Source organism: Passer montanus, unplaced genomic scaffold (assembly GCF_014805655.1).
Source record: "Passer montanus isolate IOZ18808 unplaced genomic scaffold, ASM1480565v1 scaffold108, whole genome shotgun sequence".
Taxonomy (NCBI): Eukaryota; Metazoa; Chordata; class Aves; order Passeriformes; family Passeridae; genus Passer; species Passer montanus.
Window position 1 is genome coordinate 1,162,027 of NW_024357392.1, and position 23,183 is coordinate 1,185,209.

General features: G+C 42.8%; 1 protein-coding gene across 1 annotated transcript; it reads left to right on the forward strand.

Moving 5' to 3' along the window:
- The first annotated feature begins 1,885 nt into the window (after positions 1–1,885).
- ANXA5 (annexin A5) lies at positions 1,886–21,797 on the forward strand. The gene is made up of 13 exons (XM_039722871.1): positions 1,886–1,976; positions 2,061–2,103; positions 8,514–8,598; positions 9,625–9,719; positions 10,073–10,186; positions 12,924–13,014; positions 13,955–14,034; positions 14,458–14,514; positions 16,937–17,030; positions 17,441–17,536; positions 17,965–18,023; positions 20,100–20,222; positions 21,257–21,797. Exons 2-13 carry the CDS (start codon positions 2,095–2,097, stop codon positions 21,317–21,319), a joined length of 966 nt encoding a protein of 321 aa, XP_039578805.1. The 5' UTR covers positions 1,886–1,976; positions 2,061–2,094; the 3' UTR covers positions 21,320–21,797.
- Positions 21,798–23,183: the final 1,386 nt, after the last annotated feature.

A 23,183-nucleotide genomic window follows, 5' to 3' on the forward strand; every position in this document is an offset into this window, starting at 1 on the left:
CTGTAATCCAGAAAGATCCATTTTCCTAAATTGAAAGGTAAAAAGCCATGCTGCCCCCCCTTGCCTCTTAATGTGCTATTATACACATGACACACTTGGAACAGATTTTTTAGCATAGCAGGAATTGTATGTCATTGTGCCTGGGTTAAACCATACCCAGCATTTCAAGGATTCAAACCTTGGATTGTGGTGCTGGGATGGGCTTGCTGCAGCAAGGGAGGGAGGTAGAGCAGATGCATTCCAGGTGGTCCTATGCTAACTGCTAAATAATTTGTCAGGCAGACACATTTTTCCAAGTTATGCAAGGGTTTGTTTTATTTGTGAAGTTTAATAGATATTTTTGTGTCAAGGAAAGTAACTTACTGACCTTTGTTGTTCACTGTAGTAGAGATTCTATTAACATATTTCTAAATGATGATTACAGATTTATTAGTTCCTAGAGTCTCATTGATTGTTCACATGATACTGATACAGCTTTTTTAAAAATTTCTGCATCACCCAAAATTTTATTCTTTATCAGACATATGATTGATTAATGAGGTTTGACTTCCATGTGTCACTCAAAGAGCCTTAACTACAATGTTCATGTGCCTCATTCTGATTGACAGAATTTTGGAGCATGTTAAACAGAGTGGATGTAGCTCTCACTGCATTTCCTTAGGTCTGCACTCTCTAGATGGTACAGCCTGAAGCATGATCCAGTGTGGCCTGTGTCTTCTCTGGGTATGATGTGTAAAGAGAAAAAGACTTAATTTTGCCAAAAGGGGTAGATGTTCAAGCAAGGTTGTGCTTAAATTAAAAGTAACCAGTTTGAATATCAACTGCTCTTTTTTTGAACATACTCTAATGTTTTCTTTAATATTGTGATTCTACATCTAATCCATATGTGCATTTGTACATGCATGCTGTGAGCAGCTCTCTATTCCCTTCATGTATCTTTGGGCATGTGTGGAATGCCACTTCAATGGATTGGATTCAAATCAGAGTAAATCAGGACATTTTAGCAAACAGTTTGTTCCTTGGTCCTGCAGAGGAAGCCAGATGGGTGGATCCCATGTTTTTGCTGAACTGTACGTGCACTGCTGGGGCAACAAGAAATGCTGGGCAGAATATTTAAATTTACATAATGACCTATGTTTCTCTTGCTTTTTGTGAGGTAAATGCAACTTACTTGCAGACAGAAGTGACTGTTACATGTTAAAATGCTCACACAGCAGGATTATGTTCGTATTTTATTTTGGCAGAGACAGTGAATTCCATTTGCATTGCAGTCACTTTTCCTTTCTTCTGACTCAAGGCTGTGTGGCTGAAGGAGTGAGTCTGTCTGCAGCTTAGATGGAGCAGCTCCTTGAGTAGCCATGCAGACTGCATCCTCCTTGCTTTCCTATCTTCCCTATTCCTGGGCCAGGGAAGTGGTCCTGCTGGAACACGAGAAGTAAATAAGTGTCGTTGCCTGAAATGCTTGCAGTTTCTGATAGTCGAGAACTACAGTCCTCATATTCCGTTCAACACTGTGCTTGTTGTGTTAACCTGGCTTACTTGGAAGCCAAGCTAGGTCAGCTGATGAAATGTCTGCTTTTTACCGAATTCAGTTCAGACCTGCCCTTTAGTGCTGGGATAGGATCCCTTTCAGATTCGTGGGAACCGATTTTATACACACTTCATTCGGAGGGCGCTTGAGCACCTGCTGAGGGCTGTCTATCGGCAAATGTCATTTTTCTTTTAAGAGGTTCACGATCGCTAAGAACCAAAGCACTAACGCCACCCTCCCGTCCGTGGCAGGCACGGAGGAGAAAGCCGGGACGTGCCCGGCCTGCAGGCGGCCCCGGGAGGCGGCCGGGGCTCGCCGCCCGCCCCGGGTGGGGCTGGCCCGTCCCCCGGCTGAGGCAAGAGCGGCGGGGCCTCCTCCCTCTTGGCTGTTCAGGGCTCGGTGCCTCGCTCGGTGCTCCTGGCGGCTCAGGGCGCTTCTGCGGGAGGTGAGGGGCGCGGGCAGCCCAGGCGGGCGGGCGCTGTCGCTGTCTCCTCCTCGCTGTCCCTCACTGTCGCATCTCTCTTTGCAGACTCGGACTCGGCCCCACCCGGAGGATCCCAGAGATGGCGAAGGTGAGGAAGGCGGCGGCTCCGGGAGGACACGGCCCGACGGCCCGTGCCCGGCCGTTCCCGGGGACATCCTCGTATTATCCCTCTCCTTGTTTTCACTCCTCACCGATTTCTTTTCGGGCTCCCCCAAACCAGCCCATCCCCAAAGCCGGGCGGACGCGGACGGGATCATGTGAGGGACACGTCAAGCACAACTTTTTTTTTTTTTTCCCTTTTTTCCAGCAGTTTCCACTAATTTGGCCAAGTTTTCGGTACTCTGTGTTTATATTGCTCATGGGTGGAGGCTCCTTCCACTGAAAGGAAGGAGAAAAAAAAATCGCCTTGGCAATGCCTAGTGGGGGCTCAGGGCTCGGTGTTTCCATTCCCAGTTTTCCCATAGCTAACATGATTTTTTTCTGGGAGCCTTGGATCTATAGTGCAGTTCTTGGTTTGGGGACTTTGTTTTGCAGCCCTTTGCTTGTTGTGGTTTGAGCCTGGATGAAGGTGTGGAAAATGGAGCGGACTCCAGCATTTTTTTTCTGTAATTGCACCAAATGCGTACACTCTGAAAAGTAAAATAGGAGATAATGGCTTATTTGTAGGGGTTTGTAATGGCTTTATGGGGTTTATATTGCTGTAGGAAGTGAAAGCAATCAAAGTCTGTTAGGGCTTTCACAAAGGTCAGAATAATTGCACTTAGTGAGTGGAGTGATGAGTAGTTTTAATACCCTTGTGAATATTTACTGATATTATGTTTGGATTTAGTTATAAAAGAAGGGGAACTTCTTTTAAAGAAAAAGTTTTTAGTGGTATTTTTCTAAATTCTTGAAGTTGTAGTTTTTTTGGGGGGTTTTCTTTTGAGTGACAAAGAAGGGATTTTTCTTTCTCTAAACATCGGGCCTGGATTGTATGATGCGTGTTAGGAGAACAGGAGACCTTACCCATGCCAATGCAGGACACCTGGCCAGAGGGATATACTTGGACAATAAGCCTTTTATTACAGTATATACAGCATTGCTTATAGGCTTAAGGGTAACTTCCTTTTAGTAAAAGTGTGGAAATTGACAATATTCTTGTCTGTCCCACAGAGACAAACTTTCCTTCATCTTCTTAACAGGAATGTTTCATTCTTCACTAGTGCAAACCATTTACTCTTGGCTTTAGTTAGTAAATTTTCTACTGCTTGAGGTGACACTTGGGGATGGTTTTTTATCTGTGGTGGGTGTTGGCAGGTGGAATTCACTGGAACAATGAGGGTTTTTATTAGGGAGGCCTTGTTCTCCAATTTTCCACGTTCAGAGGGCTGCTTTCCATGTAAGTAGTATTCTTTGCCTGTGCAGTTAGGCAGCCACAAAAGACCAGGAGTGTTAAAGCATTGTAGCCTGTAACTTATTTTATGAAAATATAAAAACGAAGTTGAAGAAGCTCAGCTTCTCATGAGAGCTGTCTGTTCTATATGATGCATTATGAAATGGAGGTAAGAGTGAAAATGGCCATGAAATGCTGACTGACAGAAACTCCTTGTGTACAACTAAAGCTGCAGAGTTCACAAAGGCTGCACAGCCTACTGGAGTTCAATTTAGCCTAGGTACATCACTGAAGAATAAAACCTTTGAAGAAGGTAAGTTATATTTGGAGTCTTGGTCACTGAATTACCTGTCCTTACCCAGTTCTGTGAAGCCTTTTTTTTCCTTTGCCCAAAGGCCTGAGGAACTTTGTGTGTTCACTGTCCAGAATAGAAAGGTTCATTCATTTTGTAGGAAAACTACAGAATGTGCTGCACAGGCTGGTCTCTCCCTGCCTGTGTTTATCTGCTTTCTTTGAGGGAGCACTGCTGCCCTGACAAGCTGCCCTTTCTCTCCTGGCTGTGTGTGCAGTGGTCTTTGTTACTGCCTCAATGCACAGGGCACCATCTCCTCCTGCTCAGTGAACAGGCTGGGAGCTGCTGCCCTGTGCTTGCTGGCTCAGAAATCTGGAAAGAAAGCAGCAGGTATGTGGGCTGATCTGTTTTGGTCTGCTACTCCTAATTTTTTTTCCTGAATAAAACTTTGGGAATGTTTGGTGTGTCCATTTGTAAACTGCCAGGAAAGGATCGCTTGCTGCTGCTGAAGGTGTGGCTGCTCTGCACTATATCTGGAGTTCCTGTTTGCCAATGTGCACGTGTGACTTGGAGCACAGGGATAGTATTGCCAACTCCATAGTGTTCCAGAAGACTGTCTCATGTTCCAAAGTATAAATGCCCCTTCAGAATTGAGCTCTGAGCAGCCCCCTCTGGCTCTTGTGAGGATGGGTTTCTCAAATGTCTCTGCGTTGGTTCCTATGTGGCTGCTGCTTGCTCTTCTCCTTCTCTTTCACCCCGTCTTCCTTTTTTTTCCATCCCTCCTCCCTGTCTTTGATATCTCTGTGGTGTACTGACTCAGAGTTCACCACAGATGTTGTGTAATTGTTTTTTCTCAAGAGTTTAAATTTAGTGGGGCAGATGTGAGTAGTCTGCTGTCCTGTTTAAGCAGATGGTCTGAAGCACTGTTAAACTTGGAGAGGTGTTTTGCAGACATGTCTTTTTAGTTTTACGTTTGCATCAGCTCTGCCCCTGTATCCATCCACTCACAATGCCATTTGCACTGTACTGCCCTTGAAATGTCAGGAAGTAATTGCATATTTCTCGTGTCACGTTAGTTTCAGACCACGGTTTGAACTGGCATCTCTGTGTGGACTCCGATGGCTCTGAGGGCTTTCAGGTCAGAAGTGAACACTGTGTTGTGTTTATCTGCAAGGTGGGCCTTGTATAGGACATCTTGCAGCAGTCTATCATTTACTCAAGCACATGACCTTCTGGGCTGTCCTCTGTCTGCTGGAAATAGCACACCTTCTCTCTTTGCTGGTAAATATTCTCCATTTCCAATCTTTCTGCTCCACAGTTTTCCTGTGCCATCTTGTAAACAAATGGCTGCTTAAAAAAAAGAAAAAAACAAAGTCTCACAGCACCTTCGTCACACTAAATACTGGGTTTTCCAGCAGCTAATTTTTGAGACACTGCTTGTGTTGCTGCAGAGAAAGGGGGTGCTCTTCATCTGTGCAACTCTGAGAAGTTGCTGTGTGTGGCACAGAGCCGTGATAGTGGGGAAGGAGTCTCAGTTCGAGTATACTCTGTATTTAACAGTGGCTAAACACAGGAGCTTGTGGGTGAGAAATATTTTGTGTCTTGGTGAGGAAAGTGAAAAGGCACCTCGTTAAGTGGCTATTGTTATTGTTGCCAGGATATGTGGCACTATTAGTTTGTGATGCTAAATTGTCTCTTGGGAGACATTCACTTTGAGGTGCTAGTTAGAAACGTTTCACCTGAGGTTTTATCTTCTCCTGGAAACCTTTGCTAGCATAGAATTGGACAAAAATACCAGAGAATGTGATTTTCCTCATTTGGAGAGGCATAAATTCTAAAGCAATATTATCTCTTGCTTTGTAGTATTTTTATTTTTTCCCTCTGCCTTTTTCTGCTAATTTTGTGTTTCTAGGAGCTTCATTGATCTCATTGGAAAGTGTCTGGAGAAAATGAAAGCTGCTGTTTATTTCTAGTGTGTGATCACAAATTTCACTGGCAGTACACATGACTCCTTAACAACAATCACTGTATTGGGGAACGTAGACAGAAAAGAATGTGTGTAGGTTTGGGGTGTTATAGTCTTGTGATACACTTTGTGTTGTGCTTCTCTTTATATTTTACTGCCTGGTGTAAGGTGTGGTGATTGAGTAAAGGATAACTCCAGATTATAAAAGGATTTATATCGATGACTGTTTGTCTTTTTCATTGATGAGCTTTGGGTGCTACTGGGTGAGGAGCTTACTATCCAAAGAAAAAAGGACCTATGAGGCTGTAGTGTTACTGTGTATCTGCTTACTTAAACAACAAGGAATGTTTGTAGTGATACGAAAGATAAGATATCTTTTCATAGAGGTAAATAAATAATGAAGTTTGGTTCATAGCTCCTTTTCATATTTGCTGTGACAGCAAGTTTGGGCTAGGCTGTGATGGTGGTTCAGAAGAGGTGCTGCCCTCTCTTTATGTGGTCAAAATGTGTCATGTTTGGGAAGGGGGAGACAGCTCTTCCCTCCATGGACTGAGTATCTTACTGCTGCAGAGCTTTCTGCTCTTGTCCATGTATTTCACAAATGAGAGATCTGAACTGGAATAACAAAAAAGGGCACTTCTGAATAGTGGAGTGTTTTAGATGGATTTGTGGTTGTTGAACACAGTGTGCTGGAGTATTCCCTGCTGTACCCCAATTGTCAGGCCACATTGCAGTACTCTAAAAAGCACTCAGGTTGAGTTGGGCTCTGATGTGAAGTTAGGGATGGCTTCACCCTTTCCCAGTACTGGGCCAGCTGTTGGGGAGTGTCACATCTGCCCACATGTGGCTCCTAAAGGCATGTGTGGCTCAGGTTCTGGTGGAGGGTGGTTGGGGCAGGTGGGGAGCCAAAATCCACTGAGTGCCACAAGGGAATGCCTGGAATGCAAACGGTGCTCAGACATCAGGAAAAGTCTTAGAATTCAGCTGTACCAGATTTTCAGGAACTGCTCATCAAGCTTAGTGCGTGCTCAGGCTTTCTATGCAGTGCTTTGAAAATGAGAGTTTTGAAGGATTCCTGTTAGTTAATAAAAATGAGAAGGGCCATGCAGAGAGATTTCATCTGGCATTTAGTGTTCACACATACTTTGTCTATGACAGCCACACAGGAATGTTGGGCTGTTGTCACAAGACTTAGGAATTGTGAAGGGGAATTCCATTTGCTTATAACAAGATAAGAAAAGATCAATATCTGCTTCCTCTGATATTTGTTGACATTGGTCATTTCCAAAGGAGAATTGTGGTACTTGTGTAATATTAATTATGTTGAGATTACATGGAACAAAAATAAATAACCCCACATTGGCTGGAGTGGTAGTAAGGGAGGAGGAGGGAAAGGCTTTTCAGTCTTTATCTGTTTTACCAAATTAAATTCAGTTCATAAAAGTGAGACCCAAATCCTTGAGATTTCTTTCATAGTAACCTTTGGTATTAGCTAGGAAGATGACAATAAATACATTCAAAATGCTATCTGAAAAAAGTGGCTTGTAATTGGACAAGCAGAGTGTTCCAGTAGGATTGTCAAGCCTCTGAGCTATCCTATTGAAAACCATCTCCCAAAAAGAAATTTGTTGTTGCCATTTAACACTGTGACGCTTTTGTTCTGATCTGTCAGAATGTGAGAAGTGAACCTGACTCTTGGCTGCTGCTGCAGTGGCAGCCGTGGAGAGTCTCTGCTGGCAGGAGCACACGGGAGCCCTGGGGCAGTTTCTGGTTACTGCTCTTTTCTCCCTGCCCTTCTGGCTGACCTGTCTCTGATGAGTGCATTGACTGGAGACCGGAGTGGCTGAAATTCCTAGCTCCAGGGAAGGCCAGATGGCTGTCCTACCTCTGGAGTAATCTGGTGCCAATCTCAGTAGGTGTCTTGGCACTTGCTATCGTGCTCTTTCTTGAGAGTGGAAAAATGCCCTGCCTTTTCTGATTGCTACGTTTTTATGGCAGTGCTTACAGGAAATTTTCCCTCTTCAGCTGTTGGAAATACCTTCCTGTGCCCCAAACCCAGCTGTTTCCCCTTTTGGCCACTTCCATAGTTAATTAACTACTGTGCTAAACACATATAGGTTCTTGAGCTATCCTCTTTAAATAAAGGCAAAACTTTTCCACAGAGATAATGAATGTTCTTTTGTGTTTAATCCAAAGAGAAATTCCCTCAAGAGCCATGTTCCATGGAAACTTCATGCAATTGTTTTTGTGTTTGGATGAACTGATCTCTTACCCTTATGTTTGAACTGGGGTTTTTTTGTTGTTTTTTTTAGCTGTCAACTAAGGTAGATGAATCACTTTTTAAGAAGTTGCTCATGTCAAAAGCATTATGATGAAAAATTGAAAGCCATTGTAGAGTTCAGTGGGTTGCAGGGTGGTGGAAAAAATCGTTGTGGTACTGCTTGAGAGTTCCAGTAGGGTTTTCTTGAGGAGAAGTTCTTATTTCCATATGTGTCTTTGTGCCATTTGGCTAGCATACATGATTTGTGCAATTAATTTTTCAATTTACTTTAGCAAATGGTAAATTCTTAGTCATTTCATTTCCCTGCATTCATGTTCCAGTGTTGGAGATAGCAGTAGTTTGCAGAATTGGTACATAAACATACCCAAATTTAGCTGCACTGCTAAAGGAAGCCATAGTAGTGTCTCTGGAGTAAGCAGTGTTTAAACACCCACAGACTGCTCTTTAGCCAGACAATTGCAAGAAAAAGACAGTCAGCTTTTGGGTTTTGAATTCAAACTTAGCCTGAGCTCATGTATGAACTGAAAGATGCAATATTCTATTTCATGGCTTTTTCCCTCTCCCCCGACCCCTTTTTCCACCCCCAGTACACGAGAGGCACCGTGACAGCCTTCGCTCCTTTTGATGCCAGAGCTGATGCAGAAGCCCTTCGTAAGGCCATGAAGGGATTGGGTAAGGATAATTTTTATTTTACAGGAAAGAAAAGACTCCTTCTCCTTGGCAAACATCCTTTCTGATCTACTTTTTCATCTCAGCAGATGAGAGTAGGGCGTGTGTCTACAGGCTATGGAACGACAGCCCCAGGACCGCACTGGTCTGGGCGTGTCCTGGTTATGACTGTGCAGCTCTCAAGGATGTTTATTTTTGGGTTAGCATGAGGGAAAAAAGAAGGGGTTTGCACATTCCCCATTAAGAAATGGATGTTCCACATGCTGTTCTGGGCACACTAAAGTTTTACAGAGCAGTAGCTCTGGATTTACAGGGACAGCTGTGGAGAATTACAGCAGCATGGCAGGAGCTCTGCACAGAAAATCTGCAGCAGCCTCCTGGCCCTGGAAATGTGTGAGCATAGTGCAGTTACTGGGGCAAGGAATGCAGGTACGCAGTGTGAATGCAGAATAAGAAGTGGTCTGTAAACCCACACCGGAGCTTTCTGCCCCAAAATTTCCTGGGAGAACAAGCCCTGATTTGCTATTTTCTCTGAAGCGGAAGGAAGGGAAGGAGGGATGTGTGATACACCTCAGCCCACAGGCAAACTCAGTAGGGCTGGGAAGATGCTATGCTGGGAGGACCTACCTTGCATGCTGTGTTTATAAAATGGGTAATAGCTCCACACTGCTGCCCTCTGGGGTGTTTGGGATTGCTGGACTGAGTTTTGCTGGGAGCTGGCAATTTGTTGGTGAGCCCAAAGGCAAGACCTTTCTGTGGAAAACAGACTGACTAAATGTTATAGCTGGTGCTTGAAGCAGAGTCTGGTTCAGAGCACTGATAGAGAGCAAACATGTTAAGTCCTTCAGTCGTGTTTTTGCCCCTAACTTGGTGGCTCAGCTTGGGGTAGGGTGACACTTGTTATTTTAAATGCTTCTGCTGTTTGCCAGTAGGCTGTTGCTGTCAAAGCGTCTTTTAATGCCTTTTGAGTTTGGGCCACTGCAGTTTGTTTTTCACAGTGTGTTTGTAACTTGTTCTTTCTAACTTCAGGGACTGATGAAGAAACTGTGCTGACGATCCTCACCACCAGAAACAATGCTCAGCGTCAAGAAATAGCTTCTGCCTTTAAAACCTTATTTGGCAGGGTAAGAAGGAAAAATACCTTTGGAAATGAGCTGGTTCTGGCTTACAACGATTACTTTAAAATATGAGGCACATTCACCATATTCCCTTGCAAGAAAATCTACTTTTGCTTTTGTCTCTCCCTCTCCTCCACCCTGCCATATCCTAAAAAAACCATAACGTGTTTCAGGTTTTCCAAATGCCTGTTCATCCTTTTCTCTGGCCTTATTTGTTTCAACTGAGGTACCAATTAAAACAAGAGAGGTGTCCCTTGTCCTTTTTGTTGTGTCTCCAGAGTCTTTCAGCTTGCAGATCGTGTGCTTCCTTTTAAAATGCTTAGTCCTTGTTCATCACAGCACTATTTGTTCTGCACTAGGATCTTGTGGATGACCTGAAATCAGAACTAACTGGCAAGTTTGAAACTTTGATGGTGTCTCTGATGAGACCAGCATATATTTTTGATGCTCATGCACTCAAGCATGCTATCAAGGTAAGAGGAGGGAGAATTAATGCATTACATGAAATGATTTGTGCTTTTGGTTGATTTTTTTTTTTTTTAGGAATGAGGTTTGGCTGCTAAAGGGAGTGCTAATAGAAGTAGGCTTAAAAAAAAATAGCCAAGTTGTGCTGACTGTTGCCTGTGCCATAGCTTTGTCTGGTTTTTTTTTTTCATCTTAATAACTCAGAGGCAGTTTAGAAACCTACACAGCATAAGAATTGTTCCTTCTGGTTTAAATCCTATGGGTAGATGTGCAGTTGCTTTCACATTCTTTTTGCTGTTCAAGTGCAGTGCTGAAGTCCAGAGGGCTCTGGATTTTTCTGCTGTGAGCAGCCAAGGTTTAATAGCTATACACCTGTATGAAAATCAGTTCGGAGCATTTAACAGCAGTGTGGTGCTCTTTGTTTCTTCTTGGCTGTTATTTAAGCTACAGAGTATGTTACCCCTGATGGATTGCAGTGCAAGTCCACAATTAATGAGCTTGTGTGTAAACTGGTGTCCACCAAAATTACGAGCAGGTATTGTCTGTAGTACTGAATGACCTCTAAAAAACTGCCTTCAGTAACACAGAGGGAATAATTGATGGGCCTGTTTGTGTTACCCTTCTAAATTTTCTCTTTAGTGAGTGCATTTAGTGCCTTTCTAGGCAGGCCAGATAAAGAAACAATTTACAATGTGGATGTGTAGAATTTCAGTGTCTCTTCTGTGTGCTCTTTTTTCCCACCTGTGTCACATCTGTGGAATTTCAGGAATTGCATGTCCCTGGACTATTTACAGTATTGATTAAAATAGAGGACACTGAACTTGACTCTAGTGTGAGGTAGTGCTTTGTGGAATGACACTTCCATGCAAACTCCCAAGATCCTGGATGAGCAGCTGGTTAATATGTAGGCTTTAGTCAACTGTGGAAGCAAGTGCTCATGCACCTGTGTCCCAGCAAATAGTCCCTCAGGGAACAGAAACTTCATTCCTGCAGGTTTTCTATAAGGCCTTTATGTGCATTGGGGGAAGGGATGGTGGTACCTGACAGAGCAACTGATAAAGGCCTTGTTGATTAATAAAAAAAAAATTGTATTCCCAAGCTCCTCTTATTGATTTAGGAGTAAAAAACTGACTCCTAAAATCAATAAGAGGAAATCACAGAACAGATGGATGTAGGAGGGAAAGTAGATAGTGAAACAAGAGTGGTTTTGTTCTTGTCACTTAAAAAAATAAAAGGTGTTAAACCCAAGACCATGGAATTTTAGAGAATGTGTTTGCACAGGAAAGGATGTCAGTACTGGCTGCAGTTCAGCCAAGGGGGGTAGCAGTAAAGCAGGTGTGATCGCAGGGACTTCACTGCAAGGTAACTCAGCTGAGAGCACTGACTCTGTCCTGAAGGCTGTCCCATCAATGTTCACTGCTGCTGCTTGAATTAGAGTGAGTTTAACTGTGCCTGCCTCCCTTGTTCAGTAGGCATGTTCATGAATCAATCTGCATTTTGGAAATGATTGCCTGTAACCTGGCAGGTTTGTGTTCTGGATAGCTTTGTGTGCAGTTGCATATCTTTGTAGGTGTTTAATATTCAATGTTTTCCTTACAAAAAAGGTTGTAAATAATGTGCTGAAGCAAAAAATGCTCAGTATTGCATTTCTGTGTTGCTTTTGTGAAATGACTCCTTTGTATGTGTAAAAGAGCAGTGGATTATTCTTGCAAACAAAGGATTAGACTTGTTGAAACAAGATACTGGCCTGGCTTTTCTAAGTTCTATCCTTGTAAAAGTGAAAGAGTGGCTGTTGGTTCTGGTGTCGTTAAGAACTGCAGAATTGCTGGAACTATCTGGGTTAGCAATTCTGTTGTAAATTGTTTCCAGTGGAAGAAGGGGTTTGTTTAACAGTGCAGTTCACAGAAGGCTGCAGATCTGTGCTGGGTGGCTCTGTGCTCACCTGTGTCCTGGCTGGTGACAGACACTGTATGAATTAGAGCTAAGATGCAAACTTAGCTCTAATTCATACAGTGTCTGTCACCAGCCAGGACACAGGTGAGCACAGAGCCACCACTTCTCTTCCACCACAGCACTTCCACTCACTTCTCTTGATGTCCTTGATTGTAATAGCAAGGAACTGAGGTGTAGGTACACAGTTTGTGGTGACTGTGAGTGGGACAGCTGAGCCTCATCCCCAATGGCACAGTTGTGAGCAGCAGGTGAGCAGCACTGACAGCAATGAGCCAGGGAGTGCCCAGGGCACTGACCAACCACCAAAGGAGCAGAGGGCACACAGGGGCAGTGCATCAACATTAGGGGATAAAAGGCCGGGCTGAAGAACAAGAAGGACAGATGCTCGCAGCCTTCTCAAGTGGTGTGGAGTGACTGTGTGGGTTGAAGCCTTTTGGAATTCTATGTATTCCAGTATGTATTCTATGAATTCTATGTATGTATTCTGTGTATTGTGGCCATCTCAGCTGTGACATGTGGTGTGACACGAGGCACACCTGGCTGTGCTGGGGTGTGAAAGGGCCCCTCTGAATCCTGCAGCACTGGGCTTTTGTGAATTGTTGGGTTGGTTTTGAAAACAATCAAGATAAACTGGAATAAATTGTATTCAAAACCCCCATAGTATATCAGAGAAAATATTTTTTTGTTTATTTGATCCAAATATATAAGTATGTGCTTGGTTTTGATTGTTAAAGGGATTTCTTGTTGTCCTTTTGTTATTCCATCAACTGATTCATACTTGCACCCCTGCAGGGAGCAGGAACCAATGAGAAAGTGTTGACTGAAATTCTTGCCTCCAGAACACCTGCAGAAGTGCAGAATATTAAACAGGTTTATCAGCAAGGTAATTTTCTTTATAAAAGGGTCTCTGTTCTGTTCCTTTAATATGATTTTAGCTCATCTTTCAAATGAGGTCTGTGCCTGAACTGATGGATGTGCCCAACAAGAGGGAATTCTTTCTGCTGTGTTGCATAACTTCATATTGAAAGGAACTAGAATTTGAATTGTAAATTGAAATGGGTTTTACTTCAGGGTTATTACTGCAGTTTATGGTGCTTCATGCTTTATAGTTAGAGTTCTTTCAAAAGTATTTATTTCCTCCACCCATTATTTTCATCCCATTGACTGAAAGGCAATTTTCAGTAGTTGGAAACAAGAAAACGGATTACATAAAAAACCAGAAGTGTGGGGGTTTTTTTTTGCCTTTTGCTCTATGTTGTGTTCAAGTGCACTTATGCTAAAGCAGGTTCAGCTTTTGGCTGTCCACAGGAGTAGATGCTTTTACCCTGTGATTGTGGGCTTGTTTTTCAGGGCAATGTTTAATTCAACAGATTTCTTTTAGCTCTGTGTAGATTCCTGCCACACAAGAAATTGTCATGTTTTAACAAATTTTGAGCCCAAACATAGATTCTCTAGAGAAAAAAATTTGTTAATGGCAAACTTTTCTGGGCTCATGGTTTTTGTACAGTGGGCCTGCTGTATTTTAGCATGACTCCATGTCTGTATCCTCTTTAGTTCCTTACGGAGCTGAATCCATGCATGTCACCTTCTACTTCAGAATATTGTGTGTAATCTGTTCCTGACGTGAGGTGTGAGGTGCTCTATTGTCTGTTTTTAGAGTAGTGTTATAGAAGTGAAAGCAGAATATGTCCTGAGTGTTAAAGATGTTTCTGATAGATGATTCTACAAATTGTGAATCAAGCGGACTTTTTGCCTTTCCTTGCTCTCCCCTCAAAAGAGTGAGGGAGCCTGCAAGGTGGTGAGTGAATGTTGCTCTGTTGCAGAGTATGAAGCTGACCTGGAGGATAAGATCACAGGGGAAACATCAGGCCATTTCCAGAGGCTGCTGGTGGTGCTGCTGCAGGTTAGTGTCCTGGTGTGGGATGGCTTTCCCTGCTAGGTGCACTTAGCACTTACTGCTTACTAAACTGGGTTCTGGATGGGCCCGGTGCTAGGCAGGACTGCCTCTGGAGCTGAAGCACTTCCTCTGATGTGCAGGGTCAGCCTCAGGCTCTCTTCTGAGTTATTTCCATATTCCTGAAGCAAAACACTTCTGTGATGCCCATGGGTGTAGCGGGTGCTGCTACATGGGTTTTTGAGGGCAAAAGGGGAAGAGGACCCTTATTTCATACACACATGGAAGCAAAAGGGAAAAACAAGGTGGTTTTGGACAAGATGCATTAGGGAGTGACTTGTCAAAGTAACTTACAGGCTCAATATAACAGATAAATGCTTTTTGACTTACCTGCTAATTCTTGAGTTTAACAACTTCTGAATTTCTGTTTAGGCGAACAGAGATCCTGATGTTGGAGTTGATGAGGCTCTTGTTGAGCAGGATGCTCAGGTGGGTGACTGACTGAGGGTTTGGGGTATTTTGAGTTCTCACAAAGATGGCAAACAGCTGGAATTCAAATGTGAAAGTGATAGTTAAGGTTCTCTGTTTTTCTTAAATGTTTTCATGTGCTTTTGTATGTTCTGGACAAAAGAAGTGTGAAAACTTGAAATACTGGAATCAAAATTTTTTGCACTTTCACACTTCAGTTTTGCTTATTACTTAATGAGGGACCTGAATAAAACAATGAATAGGTCATTGGAAGAGAGGCTGAGCCTTGGTGATGCTGAGGGACCCACTGCTGGAAAACTCAGATGTTAACAGTTAATTCCTTAATACCTGACTTGGACTTCTCTCTGAATTTAATCCCTTGTCTATGACTGCTCCCTAACCCTGTGCTTTGGATGGAAATGAATGCCAGCAGTTAATTGTGTCCTTGCCTGTCTCTTGCTGGGTGCCATTTGCTTTGTTGGAGTGATGGTTGATATTTCAGCAATTTGATTACAGCTCATTTAATACGTGTTTCTTCTCAGTTATTTCAGACAACTCTGCATGAGACATTTTTCTCTCATAAATTGTCTATTGAGATGAAAGAAATACAGGGATTGTTCAAGGTGACACACAGTAAACACAGAATATTAGATCAATAAAACATTCTCCTGATAGCACAACGAGATGGAGAGTCATATTGGCAAAATATATTTTACTGGTACAGGCATATCCTTTGTCACTTAAATGCAGAAAACATTGTTGTTCTGCTGTCATTTCCTGTGACAATTACAGCTGGAAAATTAGAGGGGCAAACGTTTGAATTGTGAACTAGACTGTTCCATGAAATTTTCAGTCTTGCTTTTGGCTGGGGCTACGTAATTGAGGAAACATGTGAAGTACTGGCCCTGCTAGGCAGATAGATTCCTTTTGGCCCCTCTAATTGGGTTTAAATGTGCAGCTAGATTTAGGAGACGCCAAACAGAGCTCTTGAAAAGGTCCTGGTTTTCCAGTCAGCCTCTGTGGTTTGCTGCATACATTTAACTTGGGCTGGGACCTCGAGTCAATGGGCTTTTCCATTCACCACCCAACACAGCTGGAACAGATTCAGTCATTTTCTAGTTGCTATTGCATGGTACAGATGGTCAGAACGGAGGTACAGGACTGTGCAGATGTAGGAGTATTTTTGGCTTCCCAATGTTTTTCTTGAGTCATATATTCTGTAAGGGACTTGATAGACAGCCAACTTTTTGCTCAGTGGTGATTTTTAAATTTTTTGTTTACGATTATTAAATATTAATTCAAAGCAATTGTGAGACTTTTCTGAGACTGCCTGAAGGAGAAAGTCTGACTTTTTGGAAAAGCTTTTGTGAATATCACTTCTTTAAAGTGGTACAGTTGAGGTACATTTTGTGTATTGCCCACTGGCAAGGCAGGTACAAACTTAAAGCTGACATAAAGTTCTATTTGCAACTTCTAGTATCCCTAACTCAATCTTTTGCTGATATATTTCTATATGCTGTACTGGGACTTCTCATTTGCTACTGGATGGAGGTGTTCATTTGGAGGGCTTAGCATGTGTTATTTGTAATAAATATTCTGGCACTGAGTGCCTTGATCTTTTTCCTCTACACCTTTTTTTCATTCTGTACCATTAATATTAAAAAGATCATAGGTTGTACATATTGTAGTATATTTCTTCTTACAGAGTGCATAGCACACAGTTTGGAAAAAGGCAAAGTTTTCCAACTGTCAGGAAAAAGAACTCATTTCATTTTCCCAATTTCTTTTTTCGTTCTCATTTTCTCCTGGCTCTTGCTCATTCCTACTTTTTGAAGTGCTTTACTTTCCTGGTGCTGAAAATGCATCCCGGTCTTTGTCTGCATGGAATACAGACTTGCCTGAAAAACCACAAATGTGCTAAAACCATGATTCAAATCTGGTTTCAAACAACTAAGAATTTATCAGCCTGAAAATCCTCTTTCTGAGAGCTTCTAGATCCATCTTTCCCTCCTTCTGGAGAACTTCCTCCTGTGCCAAGTTGTCCTGGTTCTGCTGTTGAAGAGCCATCATGTAACAAATTTTTGCTTCTCTGTTTGAAAAAGGGAAGGGAAAAAAGGGCAGAAAAGGCAGCACTGTGAATAGTTTTTATCTGCTGTATTATCACAGTTTCAGCAAACTTCAGTCCTTGTGAAGAGGACTATGCACAGTCAGTTTCAAGGCTTGAAGATGCATTATTCATGGGAATGCCTTCACAGTCAATTTCAGATTTTTTTCATTTATTTCCAAAAGTCAGTACTTGGCAATTTAATTTCATTTTTTTTCCTTCCAGCTATAGCTTGTTAGTAAACTTAATGCTCCATAGAGTGAGACAAATAGAGCTTTTCAACAGGATATGTGGACACAAAACAAATGCTGATGTTTTGATCTCTTGAATTCGTAACAGGTTTTGTTCAGAGCTGGGGAGCTGAAATGGGGAACGGATGAAGAAAAGTTCATCACTATCTTGGGAACCCGCAGTGTTTCCCACTTGAGGAGGGGTAGGTAGTGTGGTTAATGAGGGACCGAGAGCTTCTGCCTGAAATCCACCCTGGAAAAGCTCAGCCCATATCGAGGTGCCTACTTTTTGAGCTGATAATAGAGGGACAATACCTTTATCCCTGCTCTTTGCTCATCCAGAAGTATCTTTTACCAACCTGTTTAGGCCATTGGGAATAATGCATGGAGCTGTTCCTTCCAGGGGCAGTGAGGGGCTGTACATGGAGCATCTGATGGGAAATTGGTGCTCAGAACAAGACAGTGAGTGGCCAATAGCACCTGAGCTGTGGGTAACACACAGGTGGCATTGTCCTGAACTGTGGATAATGACACACAGGTGGCATTGTCCTGAATGGAGGGCCACTGGCAGGGATGTTGGCTGTTCCCTGACCGAGCACACTTTGTTTTGCAGTGTTTGACAAGTACATGACCATTTCTGGCTTCCAGATTGAAGAGACCATTGACCGCGAGACCTCTGGTGATTTGGAGAAGCTGCTTCTGGCAGTGGGTAATTGAGTCCTAGCATGCTAGCACTAGGCTGCCTTTGCTTACTCCCAGGCCTCTTGAAATTGCAGTTATCACAGAGGCTGGTGTGAAAACAGGGTTCCTTTAGGAAGGTAATCAATCACCTGGGATCTATTTTTATGTCTGGAGAAGAGGTGGTGAACTGCATTCTGTTTGGTCATGTGCACCTCTGCCAGAGCTGAGACAGAGCTCTGCCTTCACCTGCATTCCTGGCAGCTTATCTAGGACAGTGTTGGAGAGTTTGACTAGTAAAATCTCTCTGCTATCAGAAATAAATGTTTGTTCTAAATCCCAGAACAACCAGGTGACATCACTGGAGAGAATAACCCAGTGATACACACCTTGTCTTGACAATCAGAGATTGCCCTGTATTTAACAGCAGTCAATAATTCAATCATTTGTCTTTTCCAGTGAAATGCATCCGAAGTGTGCCTGCCTATTTTGCTGAGACCCTGTATTATTCCATGAAGGTATGTAAATATTTTCCGTAAGTCACTTTCCATCTCCTCCAGCTACAATTCCTCTCCCTTCAGCTTGTTTTTAATTTTTTCTGCCACTGTAAATGCTCACAGTGTCACTGACTTACCTGCAAAAGGTTCAGGGAGTGCAAGCTGGGAGAGAATGCAAACAATTCCTAGTTTCCTTGGAGTTCATTGTGTATTTGTCAGACCACAGACCTTTTAGTCTCATGAGCTGTTTTTTGATTTGTTGCTGCAACACTGGAAAATGCGTGGCGGTATCTATTGGGCACTTCCCAGCTGATTAAATGCCAGTGTCTTTAGGTGGTGGGTGTGATGAGGAAGGAAAGAATTGTAGATTGTGCAAATTGGTGCTCTTTGATTTGGATGTATTTACTGACTGAGGGCATTGGGTAGCTTTGGAACACATCTTAGGTTACTATCCATCCTGTTTTGAGAAGCAAAAGAAACTCGGCAGAGAAGAGGGAAGGTTTAAACAGGTGCAAAAGATTTTTATAATATAAAATATAACAAATATAAAATATAATATAAAATATTTATGATGCGCAGGAATTGCATTAGCAGTGCATCCATGTTTCTGTTGGCTTCACCTTCTCTTGGATGGGAAGAGATAAGGTGGGAAAGCTGTAATTTTTAACTCCCAGTGGGTAATATTAATTAAACCAGAGGCAAGTACTCTGTTGTTTTCAGGCAGGTTATCAACTTCCCTGAGGAATTCCTCCCTTCCCCTTGCTGGAGAGCCCTGAAGTATGTTTGTCAGAAGATGAGGTGACAGCTTGAGAGTTAGTGATGAGACAAAATTATAACTTAATTTTTAAAAGTCCTTTTCTGCTTCTGTGGATACCAATGTAGAATAAGATTCAGGTGAAAAATACAAAATATTGTATCAGTAGGCTGAACTGTCTGAGAAGGATTACTTTTTTCTTAGTTATTAATTTTTATTTTTTTAAAGAATGCAATTTTCTTGTAGGCTTTAGATTCTTATACACTTCTGTTGTGAGGAGCCTCACCAATGTGTGCTGGTGAGATACCCCACATTTTTTTTTAATATAAATAAAAATCATTCAACACTTCAGATAGGAAAGCTTTTTGTCAATTATTACTTTGACTGAGGAGTTTGTACTTCTAATTTATCAGTTTGGCATAACAAGGTTCTGCACTGGGCAGAGCTGGCTTTCATGATTAGGTATGGCAGAGCTTGGCTTTTATTCCTCAGAAACCACTGGACTCATGGCATAACTTTTGAGCAGCTTTAGGGCACTTTTAGGTGTAATCCAAGAATATTGCACCCAGAAGGATTGAGCGGCCCTGGACATTAGGCTGAAGATGACCGTGGGGGCTCTGCCAAGTCCTTCCCTGAGGTGCATCCACAGGTCAGCACATCAAAGTTTATACGGTTTCAGCTTGTGTGGAGTCTGCCTTGTCTGAGCAGAGGGGTCAGGGCCTTGGCCTGCACAGGAAAGTGAAATGTTTCAAGCACTGAGGATGATGAACAGAGTGGGGCATGTTTGTGTGGTTGGAAAAGATTTGTGAAGCCTTGCCCCCATAATGAACAGCTGGAGAGTTCGTGGGATGAGTTGCTCTGCCTGTGTCCTGCTGTATGATGTTGCTTTGTGCTGGTCACTGCTGGGATTGAGGTGCCCAGTTCCAGAACTGACTGCAGTTCTGCAGCCTGAGGGTGCACTGCAGGGGGGATTTACACGTGATTCTGATTGTGGTGAGCAGCTGTGCTACTGCGTGAGCTTGGAACTGGGATCTTGTAAATTTATGTGGGCATTTGCAGTTGAAGGCTGAGATGAAACATGAACTAAGAGGCCTGAGCATCTGGCACTTTATAGAGGTCCAGGCAGGGATCAGAGCTCCTCTGTTCCCCACATTTCAGTGTGAATGTCTCATGATACTGTCCCAAATATTTTCTGTTTTGGAGCTGAACTGTAGTGCAGGAGTGGTTTGAGATGCCACTTGTTGCTTTCATGTCATACCATGGTTATTTGTATTTCGTGTTTTGTTGCAGCATCTGTCCAGAACAGACTGATACTGGAAAGTTATTTGATCTTTTCTCTTCAGGGGGCTGGCACTGATGATGACACCCTGATCAGAGTCATGGTTTCAAGAAGTGAAGTTGATCTACTGGATATTAGACGAGAATTCAGAAAGAATTTTGCGAAATCGTTGTATCAAACGATTCAGGTAAAATTACTGTTCTGTTCTCAGAGGACATGGGGTGATTGAGATGTCACTCTTTTCACTGTTTTTCTTGGCAGAGGATGGGTGTGGGTAGAGCTGGGTGACCTGGACTCTGAGATTGAGTTCCTCTGCAGTTTTGACATGGCATTGTTGAAGAGGGGGACACTTCCTATGGAAAGATGTTTCCTTCCAGTGTTCACTAGGGCAGATGATGTGGTTTTCTAAAATTACAATTACTCATACACCACATTTAGCTACTGCATCATTTCCTTGTTCTTGTCTGAGTTCCTTATTGTGCAGTGCTTCAGAGAGGGTGCTGGCTCCAGAGAAATAACACTGGGGCTGGGAGTCTGAGTTACCATGAGGTTGAAGTTTAGATCTTGGGTTGTGGTGTGGTTCCCTTGGCAACATTTCCAAGTGAAGAGGGTTTCACTGTGAGTCATAATTTCCTTTGAGTGAATAGGAAGGAGCAGGAAGGGAAGGAGCAAGAAATCCGGAGCCAGCTGTTGCTGCAAAGTTAAGCCAAAAGACTTTTATTTTTTTCCTTTTGTTTTATACTGAAAGTCCTGCTTTTTTATCATTTTTCTATTGTCATTCCTGACATTATGCTCCCTTAACTAGCCTGGGTGGAGTTTCTTTTGGTGATGCCTGCCAGGCTCATACGGATTTCGTATCAGAGCTTCCCATTGATAGCAGGGAGCAGAGCTAGTGCCTTTCTGGGCAGTGACAGGTGCACTTTGCCCCCCATGTGTTGCTTTTGGTGCTGCTTTGGGCTTCTCCTTTGGACTTTTCCCTGCAGACAAATGTGTCAAATGGGCAGCTCTGTTTTGTAGTAAAGCTTTTGGAGATTTTTGTCTCTGGCAGTCTGTCTGTGTAAATACAGCTCTCGTGTAAGAGGCAGAGAATTTCCTTGTGTGATTTCTGAGTGGAGAGTCATCCGTGTGGATTTCCTGTGGGTGGGATGAATGTGTGTCAGGCTGGGGCCCTCCTTGGCAGCTGCTCTGGTGACTCACGGTGCTGCTGTGCTGCATTGACAGAAAGACACGTCCGGGGACTACAGGAAAGCGCTGCTGCTCCTGTGCGGCGGGGACGACGACTGACGGGCAGGGGCCACGCAGCTCTCCTTGTTCTCCAGCCTTGCGGCCCTTCATTAGCATGTCTGCCTGAGGTTTTGTATCTTAATGCTTTGTGGCTGCTTGAATTTATACTAGGATTGCACTTAGTAAAAAAGGAGCGCATTGTAATCCCTCCTCTTCCCCGTGTCCCAACTGCTAGGAATTCCAAGTGCCTTCTGTGATCTGCAAGAGTCACCTTCATGGAAGGTGTGTGCTGAGCACAGAACCCAGTTCTTTACAGGTGTTTTGCTGGAATAGGAAAAAATAATCATGTATTTCACAATAAATTCAAGATTATCCTTTTTTGCTTTTTATTCCTTACATTTCCACTGAGTGTTAAGCTAGTTCTAACATGGCAAGCAAGGAAATCCTTTGTATGTAATATTGGAATGAATTTGCTGACCATATTACAAGCAATCATTGGAAATCTAAAGGACCAATAAATTTTTCCCCTCTCATCACAGTTGTATGTGGTTTTGAATCTAATTTAATGTTTTTTATATATTTTCGCTTTGATATGATTTCACTGCCTCAGACTGTTGGTATATATTTCCTCCCATTATTGAGGTTTTGAAGTATGTATGGTGTCTTGCAGCTTTCCATTTTCATGTCTAGGGAAATGGATGCTGTGGTGATACCATTGGTCAGTACAGTTGGAAAACCAAAACATTGGTGCTTTATTGGGCATTGCATTCTCATTTTGTGTTTTCTTCTCCTCTAAAGCTGGGGCAGGGAAGGAAGGAGAGTTGCCGTGCAGGGCCAAAGTAGAGCAGATGTGCTGCACTCTAGGAGCAGTCAAGGATGGAAGCAGATGAAGAAGAGATGGGATCAGTTCTTCAGGGGTCTTGTGGGAAAGGAGGATGGTTGCAGCATCCCTCCCCTCAGGTTATCAGGGAGCAGAGCGCAGGGTGAGAGAAGCACCAGCCCATTTTGTGGGCTGCCTTGAATTCTCTGCTTTGGTTCAGCATTTATGACTGGATCTGAAAATCAAATTGGTGTGTGTGCAGGAGAATAAAGAGGCTTCTCTTTCATGCCTTGGTAAGGTCTGAACACCATGGCTCCAAACTTGGCTTATCCGTCAGTCACATCAGCTGCAGAAACTGCACATTTTAAGTCGTCCTGAAACTGATTCTTCACAGGTTAAGAGCTTTAAATATTTCATATTGAATAAATGTCAAGTTTGTTTTTATATTGTAATGCTAAGTTAGTACTGTCATGATCTCTTGCTACTAAGTGCTTTGTTTTCAGTGTAAAATATGCAGAAGAGAAAATCACATTGTGTTCAGATTTTGTTTTCTTCCCTTTCCTGAAATGAATTGTCAGTGTTTGTCAGTTTTGCTTTTTGTGGAACCTTTCCAAATGTGTTAGCAAGGATTGTTAATTTACAGGTACTTATCCTGGAATAATGTGGCCAGCTGCACACACTGCCAGCTTGGCATGACCACTGACCTGGGAATACCTTGGGATAACAGGAAGTTTTGGGGGTTTTTGGTGATTATGGTTTTTATCCTTTTTTTTCTCTTTTTTTAAATGGCTTAAAATTTGCCAAGGCAAAATTATGTACAAAAATCTTTAAGGCACTGCTTTCTTCTCCTTTAGAGACTAGACACTAATTTTTCAGCTTCCTTCGGTTCCTTTAGAATTCTTAGGAAAGCACTATCTGATCTTCACTGTCTGTTTTCAGTGTTTTGGTAGATTGTTGGTTCACATGTGAAGCTATTCCAGCAGAGTCTGACCCTTGTCAAAAACCTGATGCTTATGATTTAAATGGAACAGTCTAAATTACTTGCAGAATTTGTAAGTAGTGACTCTGACCAGGAGTTGTTAGGAGTCAGTATGGTGTCAGTCA

Excerpts from the sequence above, each read along its gene's own strand:
- ANXA5 (XM_039722871.1), top strand. Across the intron at positions 14,035-14,457 it reads TGCTGGTGGTGCTGCTGCAG|GCGAACAGAGATCCTGATGT; the intron begins GTTAGTGTCCTG and ends ATTTCTGTTTAG. Across the intron at positions 20,223-21,256 it reads CGTTGTATCAAACGATTCAG|AAAGACACGTCCGGGGACTA; the intron begins GTAAAATTACTG and ends CTGCATTGACAG.